Below are 18,896 nucleotides of genomic sequence, written 5' to 3'. Positions count from 1 at the left end.
GTTCAACCATGAAAGGAACCAATGTCTTTGAGATAACATACGAGGGCTATTCCAGTAAAAGAAAGCTGCCAATTGCAGACACCTGTGAGATACACTGCTTTCATTTTGACTGTGATAGATTAAGCAAAAACCCGTCATTTAGGAGTGGGACCATTTTAACCTATAATATCAGACACACATGTTTACTACTAGTTTCCATAGACTTAATTTGTTCCAGTAGAACTATTGGAGCATAACTCACACTACAGACATGCCAACAACCTCATATGGTACAAAATGCGAGTAGTAGAATATGTTCTATGATATTTAATGTTTTTCCAAACTCTGCTCCAGTTAAAGTATTGATAGGTTGTACGTACTCACTCCTAACTGTCCCAAGTGTTAACTGTTTGTTAGAGAATTGGGTAAATGCTTCATGTGTTGGAAGAGTGGGTAATTCAATCTGCCATGGGACAAACATATCTGAGATAGTATGAAGTCCTGTCTGTTAGTGTATTCATTTAGGTCATGAGTAATGTCTTTGGGATGGATTCATTGAACAGATATGTGCTGTCAGGCTTAATCCCTGTGACTCTGACTGGCTGGTCGGAAGGTGAATTCATTTAATCCATCCTCATAACCCTGTCCCTCCCTCTCCCTCTCTCTATCTATAATATTCTCATCTGTCTGTATTTTCCAGTCCCCGAGGACTTGTCTTTGGAGGAAAGAGATGAGCTGTCAAACATACGGCGCAGGAAAAAAGAGCTTCTGGATGATATTGAAGTGAGTAACAGTCTGAAGCTGATTTTTTTTAATCGACTTTTAAATTAAAAGTATTATCTGTCAAAGTAGGGCTGAGAAATATGATCAAATCGTTATAAATTAATCATTCTGAGCAAATTGTGAGTGAAGACTCATTTAATGAACAATGTTGCATATTAGCATTAAACATTAGTGAAATTATTTTACGAGATTTTTGCATGCAGTTGCTATATTGTAATATGTCCTGTTATATATGAAAAGTACTGCTTTTAATTGCTTTCCATTGCCTCCCATAGGCAAAACTGTCCTATTAAGATGATTAAGATTGAAATATTGATTTTCACCATATCACACAGACCTAACTATAAGGAAACATGTCATTAGGATGCCTCTGATATTAAATAGTATATAAGTGTCAAATTAGGAACCTCCTGGACAATATTTAATTACTGACTTCAGAGCTGCAGCTGGGTCCATGTTGTCCTCCCCCCTGTCTGTCTTTTTATTAAAATTAATGAAACGCAAACTCAAATAGATGAAATGAGCGACTGATTTCTTTTGCTGTTGTCTTCTCTGCAGCGGCTGAAGTTTGAGATTGCAGAGGTGATGACTGAGATCGAGCAGCTAACCTGTGTAGGGGAGAGGTAAGTTCTTTAGTAAAGAGTTGAGCAGAAAATAAAATACTAACTTTTAAGAAAGTAGTTTTCTCAAACAATCAATTATCAAAATAGTTGCAGACTAATAATGAATGAACTAATCATTGATGCTCACAAATGCTTAGTCAAATGTCCGAAAATAGTGAAAAACACCCATCACCATTTCCCAGTGGTGATTTCTTCATGTTGCTTGTTTTGTCCGTCTAAAACCCAAAGAAAATGAATTTGTACTGATACAACATTTGCCTGTTCTCGTATTTATATCGGCTGGAACCAGCAAATGTTTGGCATGTTTGCATGTCTTAACCTATTCACTAATTATCAAAATTATTGTTGATAAAAGTCAATTCACTTATTGATTAATTGATAAATCGTTTCAGAATTCTTTCTTTTGCCTCCTCTGCTCCTCAAAGCCATGTAGTTGTTTCCGCTGTGAGCCTCACAACTGTCGGTGTGTGTGAGTGTTAATCCCCTTTGTTGGTAGAGTGAAATGGGACAGTCCCTTGACTAAACATTAACCAAACAGTCTATATTGAGAGGCTTTCATTCCATCGGTTGATGAGGTGGAGTGAGGCCGCGTGTCAGGCTGTGTGTGTGTGTTTGTCTCAGGTGTAGCTAGAAAAGGGGCTTGGGCTATTTTGGGCACACAGGAAGCGTAGGGAGCATGCACAGACACACAAAGTTGGAGATTTCCCTGTGGGGTGCTTGCAAAATGTGTTTTGAAGAAGAGTGACATTTAAATGGGAAATATTGGCTGCAGGGTGGGTTAAACTGAAGGGACTGGATGCACGTTCTGTTTATACACGTGCAAGTGCAGCTGATACCAAATCACCTGCAGCCACGTTTAGCGTATTTCCCATTTGGTCAGTTTAAACCCACTGTACACTAACAGAGGACTAAATCAACAAAGTCAGGCCGGACCTGGATGAACCCATCCAAAACTGATCTACTGAACAAACACCAGCAGCATGCTGACAACACCACACCCTTAACTGTCACATGACAGATGTTTCTGTGTTTGTTTTACTGCAGCAAAACCACGCAAAGAAACAAACAGATCGCCATGGGGAGGAAGAAGTTCAACATGGACCCGAAAAAGGTCAGGCCTCTACCTTTAAACTGATCAGTAACACTGTTGCAGCTGAATTACAATTCTATGATCTGATTGAAAATTTCTCAGAGCCATCCATCAGTTAAAACAGACCAAAATATGTAATTGAAGTTCAAGTATGCTCTTTCCTTTTTTTTGAACAGGGGATCCAGTTTCTTTTGGAGAACGATCTTCTCCAGAACACCCCAGAGGACATTGCACAGTTTCTCTACAAAGGCGAGGGGCTCAACAAAACAGTCATCGGGGACTACTTAGGTGAACGGTGAGTTTTCCTTCTGTTTTTCTTCCACTTTTCTTTTTCCTCTCCCTATCTCTTTGTCAGATCTGCACTGCATGCACTCAGACGAGGGCATGAAGCCCCAGGAAATTGGTAGTCTGGATTTATGGAGCAAAGCAGTGACGGGAGGCCGTACCAGTAAAATAACTGAGCAGACATGTGGTTCTTATCGAAGGGAAATCAATGGTAATGGGACTGTCAAAACAACAAGGATTTCAGCCGACACAGTGGCTTTCTGTTCTGATCTGCTGTGACTGTGGCTGCAGAATTTTACTGTCCACCTTGACCCCCGAAATGTATGAATTTGTCACTGCAGTGCTTTTTTCCGAAATGAATCCCAGATTAACTATGTAGTGTCAGTTTCTTCTGTTTCTGTTTGAAGAGTGTAAATGGTTAAACATGTGTGACAAATCCTCTGCTCCTCCAGGGATGATTTTAATATCAAGGTCCTCCAGGCATTTGTCGAGCTTCATGAGTTTGCAGACCTCAACCTCGTGCAAGCCTTAAGGTGAGTTAACGGCATGGGTGTAATCCCACAAGAACTGGTGAGGAGATTAAATATGATCCAAGTTAAATTTGTTTTAACCGTTTAACGGACTTTGGCTATTGCGAGGCATCCAAGTCAGTTCACTTTTTCAGACACTTCTGTATTATTAAGCAACAGTTTGAATATTTTGAGCTTTCATAAGAGTTTTCCAGTCGTAATTTTGATTTAGATGTTTATGTGAACTCTATTTACAAATCGGAAATGGGTAGTTATGGGTAAGTATATGACACGAACATGGCACTGTTCATCATGAAACTGTTTTGTTCTGAGTCTCTTGTTCAAGAGTCAGTAAAGAGAGTTCTCGTTGCCAAATTACTCAGATCAGTGACTCTCTTTATTATTGTTTGTGTTTTTCTAACACCAAAAACCTTCTCAGCGAGGCTGTCTTAATTTATTCCATAGGTTCTGTCCTTTCTTAATAATAATGTAAAAAGGGGTTTGTAATTTACAGTGAATATCCTCCATATGCTATTCTTTACATTTCCATCAATATATCATGATCTGCCATCTCTGTTCCTGCTTTTGTAGGCAGTTTCTGTGGAGCTTCAGACTTCCTGGCGAAGCCCAGAAGATTGATCGTATGATGGAGGCATTTGCCTCCAGGTACTGCCAATGCAATCCCGGCGTCTTCCAGTCCACAGGTAGCCCACATGCACACACACCACATGCACAAATACAGTGCAGAAGATATATGAGTCAGACACAGCCAGACAGTCCAGGACAGATAACATGGGCCAGCCAGACCACCTCAGCTTCAGATCAATGCTTCTTACTGTCTGTCTTCCCCCACACACAGACAGCTGGGCCTGTTTGGGCTGTATAAATCTTTAGAATTTGGCCACAACACTGTAGATTTTCCTAAAACACTGGAGAAAATAACTACTACTTTCTAACTGCATAAATATAGAATTTGATGGAGGTTTATTTAATTGTTCCCAGATATTTTGAACTTGACCAGGCCGACAGTCTTCTCAGTTTTCCACCATAGTTAGCAGCTTGCTCACTAATCGCAGTGTAATCACTATTTGTGTCTCCAGCAGTGATAATGAAATTGATCACGGGTCAATAGTGGTCATTAGTGCAGTCTTGGCCCGTTGCACATCGCCTGCTGCTCCTGTGTTAACCGAGCGAGTGTGGAGGAGGACACAGGTGACAGCTCAGGTTGTGAATATTGATGTGGTGCAGTGGTGACACACCCAGACAAAGTTATTGGTCATCTCTCAGGACCGGTGCGCTCAGAGTCATAAATTTACAGTGCAGGGGCTGTTGACTTGGGGTGGTTGGTGTGTGTGGATGGATGAGGTGGAGGATGGTTAGCAGGAGTTATGATGTGGAGTCACAAGAGCAGTGGATCACGGATTTGTATGTGTGTGTTCATGACTGCGGGGAAACAATTCACTGCTGAATGGCCTTGGAGGGCGCCATGAGTGTGTGTCTGTGTGTGTGTGTGTGTGTGTGTGTGTGTGTGTGTGTGACCCAGAATATGGGGCTCTTCGTTGATTAAACTCTCCTTTTATTACACAGAGTCCTAAAATTTGCTGGTGGGAAAATCTGTTGATGGATAGCTGGCTGTCTATTTAATCACAAACCATTTGTGTTGTCCTCCCAATACCATTATAATAACTGATGGATATATCTCCCACTGTGCAGCCCATTGCCTCTTTGGAAATCAGCTAAAGTTTTGGTTCAAGAAAATGTTGGAAATTTTGTTTTAGGTTTTGGATTTTCTTTTAAATGTGGTAAATAGAAACTAGTAAATTATCTTTTATAAAGTCTTTATATATATTTATATATATGTTATATACATACGTTCTTTTCTGTGTTCCCGGGGACCATAGTGGTGGACCGAGCTCCCAGACAATGTCAGGACAGCAGAGTCGGTCACCAGTTTCCGCAAGAGACTCAAGACTCACTTGTTTAGAGTTATCCCTGGACAACTCTGCATATCGGACAAATGTACTTATTGTAAGCCCCTTTAGACTAGAGTCTGCCATATGCCCTAAATGTAAAAGGTCAGCTGTTTTAATATTTTCCACCAGTGGGGAGTTTCCAGGCTCTTGAAACATTGGGGGCTTAGTCCAGCCCGGAAACCTGGTTTTTCTGCAGCAATTTATTGAGGAAAATTCTTTATTTATGTAAAAGGAAAAACAAAAATCAGGTGACAATTCAGAATATAAAAATAAAGTCTTAACATGATGAAGTAAGGCTCTCTGTATGCTGTCAGATATGTTCCTCCTGTAGAACTTTTCTCATTTTATTTCATCTCTGCTGAGTCAACACACATGTAGGCACGACCTCTTTACATGTGCATGTGGCACCTTTTCAACTCCATGATAAATTAATTAATTTTAATTCAGTTATAAACTTAATAGCTTCTGTGTTTTCTGCTCAGGTTCAAAACTTTCTGCACATTCTAAATCTCTCCCACATATTTGTCTTCTGACATTTGCAGAAAAATAATTTGAGACAAAAGTGTAATATTACGAGAATAAAATCGCAATCTCATGAGAATGAACTCATAATATTTTTACAAAATCTACCTGCCTTTCTGCTGTGCATTACCCTGCGTTATTGCTCTGCTGATATGGTAGTAGGCTACCCCTTTTAGACTCTATGACAGACACAGAGCCCCTCTGGGACTGTACTAGATGAGACGAGCGCACTGATCTTCATCAGAGGTGCAAAACAGAAACTGAAAACAGTTGCGATCGGGCAGAAATCTCAGCAAAAGTCCACACAAATATTAGCTCTGGTAAAGTGCAGCCCAGCCGCTTCAGGTGGAAGCTGGAGCAGAGAGACAGACCAGAGGTGTCTCTGAGCGAGGAGGACAGAGACAGTAATGAGAGTGACAGGTGTCTGTGTCGTGGTCAGGTGTGTCATGTTATTCTCTTGCTACTTTGCAGCAGACTGTTAACCGTTTGTGTAGCAAATACATTGACTAGAAGCTGACCGACGACATTTATATCTAAATGTTTTGATTACAATTTTGCTGAAGACAAGTCAGTAGTTAATGACAAGCCCTGAAACTGTGAGCAATGCGCGCTCTCTCTCTCTCTCTTTTCTCCTGCTCACTCTAAATGCAGGCACGATGAGTAACGGTGGGGAGTCATGTTACGTTAACTTCAAACAAAATGTAGCAATATTATTGCCAGTAACCTCCACTCCACATAATTAATACAGAAAATAATTTTGATGTTGTTGTTGTTGTTTAGTTACAGTCAAAACATCCGGGGGCGTTAGCCACGGAAAAATGACCTGGTGACGCCGATGTTTTCCACACTACTCCATAAACCCCAAGCAAGAGAACGTGTTCTTACACACACAGAGAGACGTGGGCTTGTGCTGTATTTTATGTTTCTCAGTGACACTCTTTAATTACCTCCACAGACACCTGCTATGTCCTATCGTTTGCCATCATTATGCTGAACACAAGCCTACACAATCCCAACGTCAGAGACAAGCCCCCCGTGGAGCGCTTCATTTCCATGAACAGAGGGATCAATGAGGGGGGAGACCTCCCAGAGGAGCTACTCAGGGTGAAAACTTTTTTTAGTTCGTAATGTTTGAAAAATGCATCCAGTGTAATGTGTATTAGAGTCATTATGTCAGCCAAACATACGGGAATATTACTTTAATCTTTGAAAGTGTAAATAGATACCTTGTTTTGAGTCAGCACGCAAAAAGAAAACTGACTTGAATTTCTCCACCACAAAGCACAGTCATGCTTCACAAATTGAGATATCTGCAGCTCTGCAGAGTGAGATCTTCTGCTGATATTGATGCTGATGACTTTCCATGATCTCTCAAAGAAAAAAACATAAAACAAGTTGATCTACTGTCAACTGACGCCTGTACCAAAGTGCCCTTGGCTTCATTTTAGTATAAAAACACTCTTCCAGCTCCCAGTCATTGGGATATGAATGATTGTCTCTCACTCTCTGACTGTTAATGTGAACAAATGCTTTTCCATAATGTTCCCTCTTTTTGTCCCCCCCCCTGTGCAGAATCTATACGACAGCATCAAGAGCGAACCCTTTAAGATCCCAGAGGATGATGGGAATGACTTGACGCACACCTTCTTCAACCCAGACAGGGAGGGCTGGCTGCTTAAATTAGGTTAGTGCACATCCCCCTACTGAGGAAATGCACGACATCCTGGATGACTTTATTTGCTTCTCCCTCTTTTTCTCTCTACAACCGTGGCTTTATACTCAAAGCCGAGTGCCAAGTTGAGGACAGAGTGTGCAACAGATTAAGTAATGTTAATGTGTTGGAACATTCCCTGAAAGATGCAATTCATTCCTATGACTGTGGCTCTTTACAGCACCCATATTTTAATGTATTAATCATATGTACATCATTATCAAACATCAGAAAGGTTCACAATAAAGCTTAAAGTAAAATTAAGTTTTACTTCCTACCTGCCGTCGTTTTGCTAGTGATATTTGTGAGTGTAACAGTAACTGAGCAGAGTAAACAGTCAGACGTGAACCTTGAGAGTGACGTTTTCAGTATTTTATTGTAACGACGGTAGTGATTAAAGAAGATTTATTCAAGAGGAGCTGGGGCCCACTCATCACCCACAACCCTGAGAATAATACTCATCAAGAAAACATGGATACATACTGCACATTTCATTTTCACTTCACTGCATCACACTAGGCTAGGAGAAAACCATGTCGACACATGGTCGGAAGTTTGCATTCTCACGGCACAATCAGTTCTTGTTAAAAAATATTTTATGTGTGAGAAATGGTGCAGGCATGTTCTTTGTGTGTGTGCGCATTGTTCACACATCTGGACCCAGACTTGTGAAAATCATCTTAATGTAGTTTGGAAGGAACACGCACTGTAATTATTTGTTCAATGTGTGCGTGTGTGTGCCAGGGACTGAATGGGGTTGTATGCTTCCCCAGTGAGGTAATACAGTTTTTTGGTCTCACTCTGTTTTGCCATTTGTTCCTGTTTGTGTACATATGTTTTCGATTTGCTCCCTCGCTCTGCAATTCACACTACATTTAAGACATTTCCTCCTGCTGCTCCGGCAGTCTTTATGCACGTACACAGCATCTCATCACCTTTCGTTTAAGTCCCGTTTTCAACACTTTCAGTTGTTGTTAGACGTTGATTTATTATTGAGCATAAAACCGTTTAAGAGCCTGGATATTGTTTGTCAAAGGTTAAAGGGCAAACTCACTGCTGGTGATCAGGTTTATTACTGTGTTTACACACACACACACACACACACACACACACACACACACACACACACACACACACACACACACACACACACACACACACCTGGCTGTGACCTGCACATTCCTCTAACTCATGGTAACGTCTCTGTAGTCTCATCAAACTAGAGGGTACCAATGCAAATAGCCCGACTGCGGCTCACAGATCTAACATGATTACATTCTAGTACGGTTCCTCCCTGGAGCCATTTCCCGCACCAGTTCTCGCTATAATATTTCTAATATAACTCTCTAAAAATAAACCCTGGAGGATGTAAAGGAAAATTAGCAAATCTCTCCCTACGCAGAGCGGAAATTTGGCCACGCTAATTCAATAGCCAGAGTCTATTGAGATGTAAGGAAACCCGGAGCTCTTTTAATTATGTGTGGCCCATGTAGGCTCATGTGAGACACCATGAAACAGGAAATGCTACAGTCCAAAAGTGTTGTGACCGTGAGGGATGGTTAGTGTTGTGAGGAACTGATCAGTAATGTTGGGTCAAAGCACACACACACACAAACACGTTCATGTTTTGTGTAAAGTCAGTGTGTGTAAAGTCAGGTTTGCATTTGAATGTGCGTTTCTCACAGTGGTGGTATGTAACAAAGTACATGTACTCAAATGATGTACTAAGTACAAATTAGAGAGACTTGTACTTGAACCTTTTCTTTTCATGCCACCTTCTAGTTCTGCTCCACTATAATTGAGAGAGAAATACAGTCCACTACATTTATTTGATATTTTTGCATACAAAACACATGAAGAACTTATAAAACATGCTGTTTAGTTATAAATAAAACCACCCAAGAGTACATACAAATACAGGTGATTTAATTGACTGATTAATTAACTGACAGAAAATGTTGATAATCTAAGTCATTATTTAACCAAAGATGGTTCCAACTTCTCAAATGTGAAGGTTTGCTGCTTTGCCCTTTATTATTTCATTTCTTGTAATAATATTGAATTTTGTGCTGTTGGTTGGACAGTTATTAAGGTAATTGTGACAGTATTTTCAGACTTTTAAAAACCAAACAGTCAATCGATTAACGGAGAGAATAATCAGCAGATTAGTCAACAATAAAGATAATCATTAGCTGCAGTCTGATACAAAATAGTTAAAAATGAGCTCCACCATAACAAACGTACATGCTTTTACATTAATCTAATGATATAATATGCAATAATCTAACGATCACAGGGGATATTTGTCTGTATTGAGTACTTTGACCTTACTTTAAGTACATTTCCCTGATTATACTTACATATTTTTACTTATGTAACGTTTTCAATGCAAGTGGGGTTTTCCTCCAACACTTTGCTGTGCAATCACAGGCTGAATTCTGCTTTAAACCAACATGTTGGATATTTGTGCTCGCTCTCTGTCTTTGCTTTTGGATGTAGTTTGCACAAGTTGACACGTGAGGTGGTGCACTTGCTCTGGGGTTTGTGTGTTAGGTTTTCTTTTTTTGCTTAAATGTCTGCGTCTACATGTGTGTTCCTTCAGGGGTGCTTTAGGTGTCACTTTAGGTTCATATCAAGAGCTGCTTGCTCCCCTCTCCTGAGAGCCAATGAGGTTTTATCCCGTTGCCTTTAAAAATGAATAGGCAGAGTCAGTAATAATTTAGCAGTTGCGCGAGTCATCACTTAACTAAGCTTGGAGGTATAGGAGAGATAGTGGTGGTTGATTTGTAATCACATGCTCGGCTTGCTCCAGTTTTCCTCAAACTTGGCTTGCCTGCATATTTCAGGAAGTCAAAGTGAATTTTCTCTTTTTCACGTGTCCACACGTAACCACAGTGGACGCAATACAGCTTTAACCTGAAGCACTTAGTTTACAACAACACCTGGGAGAGGTGCAGATCTTTCCTTTCAGATCAGACAAATTAACCTTTTGAATTTTCAGTGGCATGTACTGCATTTTATGTATGTTAAGTATTAATGTATGTGTCTAATTGTCACATGGCATGATCATGTGGTTGATGACAAACAGCCTTTCTTGAATTCTTGAAACTGAATTACAAAAGTGAACTATTGAACAAAATCCATGATGCATTGATTGATTCTTCTTTTGTTGCCTAAATTATGATTTTTAAGAGTAAGAGGTTTGAGTTTGCTGATAAATATTCATACAGTACTACTTTATAATATCTATAAAATGTTTAAGTATAAATGAATAAGAAAACGGAGTGGATGTGGGTTGGCTTCATTATTGAGTGTCACATCCCTGCTCTTTTTCCTGACGGGAGACAGCAAGTCTGTCACTGCGGCCTTTGTGTCACTTCCTGTCTACTCTTCCTATTCCTGTCAGGGGGCCGAGTGAAAACCTGGAAGAGGAGGTGGTTCATCCTGACAGACAACTGCCTCTACTACTTCGAATACACAACAGTGAGTGTAATACTGTGATCTTTTGTTCAGTAAAGTGCCTTTTTTGCAAGCATGTATATTGAGCTGACTTGAGGAATATACACATACTGAAATGTGTGTGATTTCCAGTTGGGTGGACATTTAGGAATTTGGGGGTGCCATAACAAATTCTGGGATTATATGAAGAACACATTTTGGAGTTTGAAGGTGATATTTGGAAGCAGATCTTAAATATGTAACAGCGTGAATGGTGTTGTGTACTTCTAGCACTGATACAAATATTGTTTATGATTTACATTTTTTTAACTTCTTACAAATGAGAAGTTACAAACAAATTCAGTGCATGGGTTGGTACAGGGGTTATGCTGCTACAGCCTAACTTGGTCTGGTATGACCAGTAACATCTGGTGACTAATGTTAGCAAATTTTCTCTAATTGCACTTCAGTTATCAAACTGAGCTAACTCAGTTTGATAACTTGTTCTCCAGGTACACTGTGCTAATCTTAGCTGTGAAGACTCTCAGTCATCCAGGTCATAGTTGTACAAGGTAAAGAGTAAAGGAGCAAAGAGGCAAAACACTAGATGCTAGAAGGCGCTTCCGCCATTTTGGCCTGAAAATGCCAATGGGAAAACAACAGAGAACCTACAGAGACTCTACCCCAAAAAAAGTATTCATATACATTCATAGTCATTTCAAATAAGAGGAACTGTATGAAATGTCATGTTGTAACAACAAATACAAATGTAATGTTTGTAATCTGAACTGAAAATACTGGGTACCTGCGGGGTACAGTGCTGGTAAACAGAGCTGAACAGTTGATAATAAACAATGACATCCTGCGGCACCTATCAAGTAATCACGGTGTTTGTTTCTCAATTTTGATGTGTCACCAACACAATATTATACTAATGGACAAAGTGCAATAAAAACAAATGATTTTGTCCTGCCTTCAGAAGGCCAGCCACACTCCAGGGATTTTGCTGCTAGTAAGGGGCAGGCTGGAGTATAAAACAAACGTACCTTTCTCAATTAATACATCATTTAAAACAATAATGTAATAATGTCACAAAAGGCTTGGGTCAGCCCTGTGTGGCAATGAAGAGTGTTCATTCATCTGTCACTTTTTGTAAGAACAAGTTTATGTTCGCCGTTGGAGATTTTTATCAGTGCTTGTGTCCCTGCTAGCTGCTGCATCAGCACTGTCCTCTTTCTACCCTGGTATTATCCTTCAGGACACTATCATTATGTCCCGTCCTCTGGTCTGACAGCTCCACACACACGCATTATCTGCTCTGTTAAAAAAAGGGGGGGGGCAAGGTTGATTTCCATGCTGGCACAAAGGATTTATCCTTTCTTCCCTACCTCACTCTTCTCTTCTTCATTTTATAGGATTCTTGAACACTTCTTTTTTGCCTCTTTGCTACTTTTCTGATCTATATTATTTCTTTTTTGCTTGCTTCTTACTTCGTCATCCCTCTCCCGCTCTCCCTCTCTTTGTAATTACTTGGTTGTTTTTCTCCCTCCTTCTCATCCGCCTCTCCTTTAGGACAAAGAGCCTCGTGGGATCATCCCGCTTGAGAATCTAAGCATCAGGGAGGTGGAGGAGCCCAGGAAACCTGTGAGTGTTTCCTCGTTAGAGACCTCACCCTTAAATTATCTGTGAAGTTTCTTTTCTCCTCTGTTACCGTGTTTATTGGATAATTGTTAATTATAAGAATTTTTTTTTTTTGATGAGTGTGCAGTCAAGTCTAATTTTCTCACAGTCGTAGCAAATTATTGATGCCCTGCTCTTTGTCTGTTCTCCAGAACTGTTTTGAGCTCTATAACCCCAATCACAAAGGCCAGGTGATTAAAGCCTGCAAGACGGAGGCAGATGGGCGTGTGGTTGAGGGCAACCATGTGGTGTACAGGATATCGGCGCCCACACCGGAAGAGAAAGAGGAGTGGATAAAATCTATCAAGTAAGACTCCTCACAAATACACAATTAAATCGAAGGTGAGGTTTATTCATTTCAAGTCTCCATGTGCAGTCTGGAAACCTCACAGTGATGACATGAAGTTACTGAGTTTGGCGACATAAAAAAACTATTCAAACTATTGTATGAATTAAATAAACAAGATATAATGTTTTAATTAGTGAGCTTGAAAGGTGCTGATAGGTGGGTTGTGTTGCCTTTGGACAGAGGCTAGCTGTTTCTCTCTGTTTCAGTCTTTAGGCTAAGCCAGAGACATACATTTAACAGACAGACATGAGAGTGGTATCAATCTTCTCACTCAACTCTCAGCAAAAAGGACATTTCCCAGAATGTCAAACTATTGTTTTAATATAGTACATGGACCAGCTCCCAACATTTCCCTTGTTTATATATTTATTCACTGATCTCCTTGCAATCTAGTGAGTATTCAGATTTTAAAATTTGGGTATGTAATGTCACAGGAAACAAATATGACAATTGTGGAGAAATGTGTCACTGAGACTTTGAAGACATCAGATGAGCTCTATTATTGTCAGACAGACTCACAACTGGGTGTGAATGAAAACCAAGAGGGTACTATTTAAAATAATACCAAACATAGTCCAGTAAAATAATAAAGGAATAGTTGGTTAGCTTAGCACAAAGACTGGAAACGGAGGGGAAACAGCCTGGTTCTGTCCCAGAGTAACAAATTTGCACTCCAGCATCTCTAAGGCTCACTAATTCACAAGTTCTATCTGTATATCTGTAAGTGTGAAACTGACTTGTTGAGTTTTAGAGGTGCTGTTAGGTGGATTTTGTTACCTTTAATCAGAGCTAGGCTAGCTGTTTCCCCCGTTTCTAGTCTTTGTGTTAAGTTAAGCTAAATGGCATCTGGCTGTAAATGTAGCTTGGTGGTATCACTCTTTTCATCTCACTCTTAAGTTAGGTAAGAAAGCCAAAAAATGGTATTTCCCCTTTAATAAATAATTTTGGTATTTTTGATGCGCACAATTTCCCCTAAGAAATACGTTGCAGCCACTGTAGCTGGTTCACGGCTGCCAGCTGAAGCCATCTTCTGCCCGGAATCAAAAACTTTTTGTACCCATTATACTTTAAATGAAGTCTAAATGAGAATATTTACAAGAACAGTGCTGATGTAGAAGAAACCCACGAAATATACTCATATGTTGTTTAAAAACTAGCTAAATCTGTACTGAGTATGTCATTACAGTATTTTATTTAGATAGCACAACAGAAGTGTGGTTTATTTCTGTGAGACACCATACATAGGCAACTGTAGCTCTCTGTAATAATAACCTTCCTGTCTGTGACCTAAATGTTGCTCTGTAATCGCCTGCGTAGAAGATGGTGCAATGTCAAAGAGAGTTGGCTCAGCAGAACAGAATGTTATATACTGTAATGTAGTGCAATCCCCCCTCCCCCTCTATCCATACTCTCAAAGAGTACTGGGGGAATGATAGGGGATTAGTCACTTCTTAAAGCAACCCAGGGGTGAGCCAGCAAACCTGTCCAGGAGAGGCAGCTCCAAACTGGGCTGACGCATTTGCAGCCATGGAAGCTAACCAGCCATTGCTTAACTAGAGGGGTCCAAGAGGACTTGGGGTCTGGGGAGATAAAAAGGCTTTTTATGGAAATGATTCTTTCCCCCCTCTTTTAAAGTAGAGATGATCACATCTTGAGTCTCAAACACACTGACCCAGATGATTTTGTACCAACTGGGTCAGCGGAGAAATTGGGCTCTCATAAATTAATGCAATGTGTTGATAAAAGAAGAGAGTGTGTGTCTTAATGATTTAGAATTCCCATTCCATCAAATATATTAGGTTTTTACATATTTTTAAGGACAGAAATTGAGGAAATGTTATGTCGTATTAGTCATGGCAGCCTTGCTTGGATTTGCTCACTCTACAATGGAGGTTTTGTTTCATGAAATTAGGTTGCGCTAAATGACAATGAGCAGTATGAAAGATCGGGATAGTCATCATATACACTGACTCTTTCTTCAGCGTGTGGCGTTGTAAAGGGAATCAGAGATACCCGCAGTGGGGGGTTGATCCTCTTCTTGCTTTGTGCTGGTGCTAACAGGATTGAGCAGCCGTGAAACTGGGCTCCTCAGTGGAGCCCAAATGGCTTCCTCACTCTCTCATTCTCATTGTGCGCTGCCTTTCCATCGCTCTAAAAAGGGGAGCAGGAGAACGCAGAACAGTCAGTAATCTTAAGTATCATTGTTGGCTCTCCTTCAGACCTATAAACCTGCAGAATAGCAGGAGGGAGAGTGTTTGTGTGTTTTACTACGAGCTTGGCAGAGTTCTGGAGGAGGTTCCAGCAAACTGGAGTACCAAGAAAAAACTTGGCGGGGAGGGGGTTCCTCTTCAGAAACCATGGAAACCAAACTAGGTCACTGCACAAACTTTGTTCTTTTTTTGATCTAGTTATGGCAGGGGTTTGTATAAATGTGCCTACATTTCCATATCAAAGATGCTCGAGACCCTCCTCTCATGTGGGCTTATTATTTATTTCATTGCTGTCCTTTGATTGGCTTCCTCTCCAGGGCCAGCATTAGCAGAGATCCCTTCTACGACATGCTGGCCACCAGGAAGAGACGTATCGCCAACAAGAAGTGAAGAGGGACAATCTTCTTAACCTCCACCGCATCCATCTTTCTCTCCTTCAGTTCATAAACAAATCACACACCACAGAAATGACTGTCAACAACAGATAAGACTTTGCCCCCGAAGACAACCCTCAGTTAATCCCCCGGACTATCTGCAAGTCGTGTGCACTTGCTGGGGAGACATCACACACTGCTGAGGGGACAGCACAGCTCCAGGAAGCTATGGACTTGATTCTTGCATGGAGCAGTACATAAACAACCAACCAGCCAGTTAGTTTCTCCTCCATCTCATACACACCCCCTACTCCCCCTCTCATGGTCATAACATGTTTCTAGGTCTCCCTAAAGCACAACTGCCATGTTTCAGGTGCACATGCATGCATGTGGGTTATTATAAACCAATAGGTTTGTGTTTGTTTGTGTGTGTATGTGTGTGTGTGTATGCAGCAGTGTGCATGCTATCAATGCACACAGCATCTACAGTATGGGTGCATCAGTCATACAAGCGTTCCCTCCACTGTGCTTTAAGAAAAAGTTGTAATTCAAAATCAGAGTTCAGATGTTTGGTCAACTACACAGGGCACGTTTGGAGGAAGGAGTGTGGGAAGAGAAGAAACATTTGGGATTTGGTGGGTAGACTAGTGCAGTATAGCCTCACCTGGACCATATCAACATCTTACTCTGGTGCTGAATTCTTCTCTACAGGTGCCATGCTCAGAGTGACCTCAGAAAACAGTGCTGGCTTACATTTAGGTTCCTAACAAAGCATTACAGTCTTGAGTCAGCTGGGCTGATTTCATTTATACGTACGGAGCAGAGAATTTTGAAATGTGCATACTTTTTTATTTTAGTTAAGTAGAAAAGGAGCTTTTGCCGTAGTTTGAGATAAAGCTTGCTTTTTGTATTTAAAGTTGTAATCCTTAAGATTTCAGTCCTGTTTTGATTTGGCGACACCCGTGTTTAATGGTGGTAACAGCAAGTGCAGTTAAAACTACAGCAGACAATCACTAAGCAGCCACTTTGTCAGAAATGCAGCAGAAGAGCAACTGGCGTATCAGTTTACAGTGCAGCCAAACAAAGTCGTAACAAAGAAGCCAGTCAGAAATGATTGCATGATGTGATTTCATGCTGCATACAGCAATAGTAGTTCACACAACATCAGGCCAGAGTAAAGTTAGTTACCTTGCTGAGGAGTTGGAGGTGTGCAGCTTTTAATGTGGCTGCACCTTCTTGTTCAATTTCTCTCTTGTAAAAATTTTAAACCCTTTGTGCGTGTGAAGGCTATTTTAAATCAGGGGAATGGCGGACCAATGAAAACTAATGTAATTGGCTATTGCAGATTAAATGCTGACCATAATTAGTATAAAAAATGGTGTTTGATTTCATGAAAATCTTAAGGATTTCAACATTTAAAAAAAGCACTTTGAGAAAGTCTTTTCATTTTACTGGGTAGGTTTTATTTATGGCTGTGCAATGGCCCAATAGGGTACCAGTCTGATTAAGCTTTTTTCCCCCAATGTCTATGAAGGTCCATGTACTGTTGTGATCCTGTTTGCATTTGGTTTGTAATCATAAAGATCCTTGCTTGCTTTTTATGTTCCTCTTTAAAAGTATATATATATATATATAAGTAGTATAACCCGCTATCGTTTTGTATTTATTTTCATTTGTGAAATGCTTTAATACTACCTGTAAATTGTTAAACAATATATGCTTAAGTTATGTGTGTGTGTGTGTGTGTGTGTATATGTATGTATGTATGTATGTATGTATATGTATATGTATATATATATATATACATATATATAAAATGTTTAGGTTTCTGGTCTCTTTGTTGTAGTATGCACACTCTGTAACAAGTTTAAGCCTACAAGCAGAAGTTTGGGGTCTTCTTTACAAAAGCCTTAAACATAATCATAAGAAAAACATAATGACGATGATGAAGAGAATGTTGGACAATAACTGTGACGATGCTGTGAAAAAGCCATGACTGATGAGAGAGAAAGATGGTCGCATTTATGATGATGATGATGATAAAGATTATAGTGAAAATGATGTTTGATGATAATGATGATGATTATAGTGAAGTAATATCAGTGATGATGATGATAATATCATTGATGATGATGTCAAAAACTATAAACACCAGTAGTTTTTTATGTGATTGTAAAATATAATGAAAGCCTTGTGGTCAGGGCAGAATATTATCTTCTACCGCCCTGTGTGGGCTTATAGTTACATTAACTTTTATATTCTCTGTAAAAGCTATTGGCCACGTTGTACATTACGTGTATCTATATAAAGTATTCATAAAGCAGATGTAAGCTGTATTTATTATTGATGTTGGTCTTGACCCCCACATATTTGCATAGGTAATGAGTTGTCACTGATATATACAGATACTTCTCCTGAGGTGTCTTGTCAAACTCTCTGGATGTAAATCATGTCAACCTCCATCATGCAGAGCTCTGGTGTTTAATTCAACCTGGTCGAATATGTAGTAAATTAACAGGAAAGGCAAAGAAAAACACAAACCCTGAGAGAAATCTGTGTGGAAAGATGTGAAGCAGGATGAGTGGGGAGAGAGCGACCTCTACTGTTTTTTGACAGAAGTCATAGAGTCAATAATAATGACAATAATAAATATAAGAAGATATGCAAATGTGAGTACAAGCCACATAAATTTACTGATTATGAAGGTTTGATGTCATCCCAGTAAAGGCAGCCTTGTTGTATTACAGTTTTTCTCAACTACTTTCCTCAGTTACATTTTATATCTTGTGTAGAGATCTTCTAAAAGCAGTTGAGTGGATCTGTCAATACAATTTGAGACAACTGGTCAGAAATGTTTTGCATATGAGGATTTACACAATGAACATTTCCCAAACCTGTGGTGGAACAAGTACTGAGTCATTATCATTTTACTTAAGTAAAAGTAACAATACCCCCACTACAAGAAAAAATCCTGTATTCAAAACCTTACTTAAGTAAAAGTATTATCAGCAAAATGCACTTCAAGTATCAAAAGTAAAAGTACTCGTTATGTAGGTGATCCAAGGGAGTATAAATTATTTATTTAGTTTAAGAAGTAGGACAGTTTTCTTACCTCATTTAGGAACTTATTCATCCAGTTTATTAGAAAAAAACACTCAAAATTAGTTTCCACTCAAAGTTTACCAAGTTTGGAGGTACATGGTTTTCACTGGAAAGAAAGGGTATGTAAAATAGTAATCTAATTAGTAACTAAAGCTGTCATACAAATGTAGTGGAGTAAAAAGTACCTCAAATTTGTACTTAAGTACAGTACTTGAGTAAATGTAGGTTACTTGGTTATATTCCAGCACTGTGATGTGTGACATCACCC

The 18,896-nt window shown here is 39.8% G+C and overlaps 1 protein-coding gene across 1 annotated transcript in view; it reads left to right on the top strand.

Annotated features, from left to right (window-relative positions):
• The window catches only part of cyth3b (cytohesin 3b), a 42,924-nt gene extending 25,073 nt beyond the window's left edge, over nucleotides 1–17,851 (top strand). Inside the window, exons 2-13 of the mRNA XM_046042318.1 lie at nucleotides 680–762; nucleotides 1,321–1,385; nucleotides 2,430–2,496; nucleotides 2,652–2,770; nucleotides 3,213–3,293; nucleotides 3,861–3,973; nucleotides 6,720–6,868; nucleotides 7,337–7,448; nucleotides 10,882–10,958; nucleotides 12,486–12,557; nucleotides 12,746–12,900; nucleotides 15,470–17,851. Of these exons, the coding sequence (XP_045898274.1) occupies nucleotides 680–762; nucleotides 1,321–1,385; nucleotides 2,430–2,496; nucleotides 2,652–2,770; nucleotides 3,213–3,293; nucleotides 3,861–3,973; nucleotides 6,720–6,868; nucleotides 7,337–7,448; nucleotides 10,882–10,958; nucleotides 12,486–12,557; nucleotides 12,746–12,900; nucleotides 15,470–15,542 (1,166 nt within the window). The 3' untranslated portion in view covers nucleotides 15,543–17,851. The remainder of the gene's footprint in view (nucleotides 1–679; nucleotides 763–1,320; nucleotides 1,386–2,429; nucleotides 2,497–2,651; nucleotides 2,771–3,212; nucleotides 3,294–3,860; nucleotides 3,974–6,719; nucleotides 6,869–7,336; nucleotides 7,449–10,881; nucleotides 10,959–12,485; nucleotides 12,558–12,745; nucleotides 12,901–15,469) is intronic.
• Nucleotides 17,852–18,896: the final 1,045 nt, after the last annotated feature.

Source organism: Micropterus dolomieu, linkage group LG02 (assembly GCF_021292245.1).
Source record: "Micropterus dolomieu isolate WLL.071019.BEF.003 ecotype Adirondacks linkage group LG02, ASM2129224v1, whole genome shotgun sequence".
In the NCBI taxonomy this organism is placed as follows: domain Eukaryota; kingdom Metazoa; phylum Chordata; class Actinopteri; order Centrarchiformes; family Centrarchidae; genus Micropterus; species Micropterus dolomieu.
Note: the sequence above shows the minus strand (reverse complement) of the source record. Positions and strands in the feature narration are given on the sequence as shown.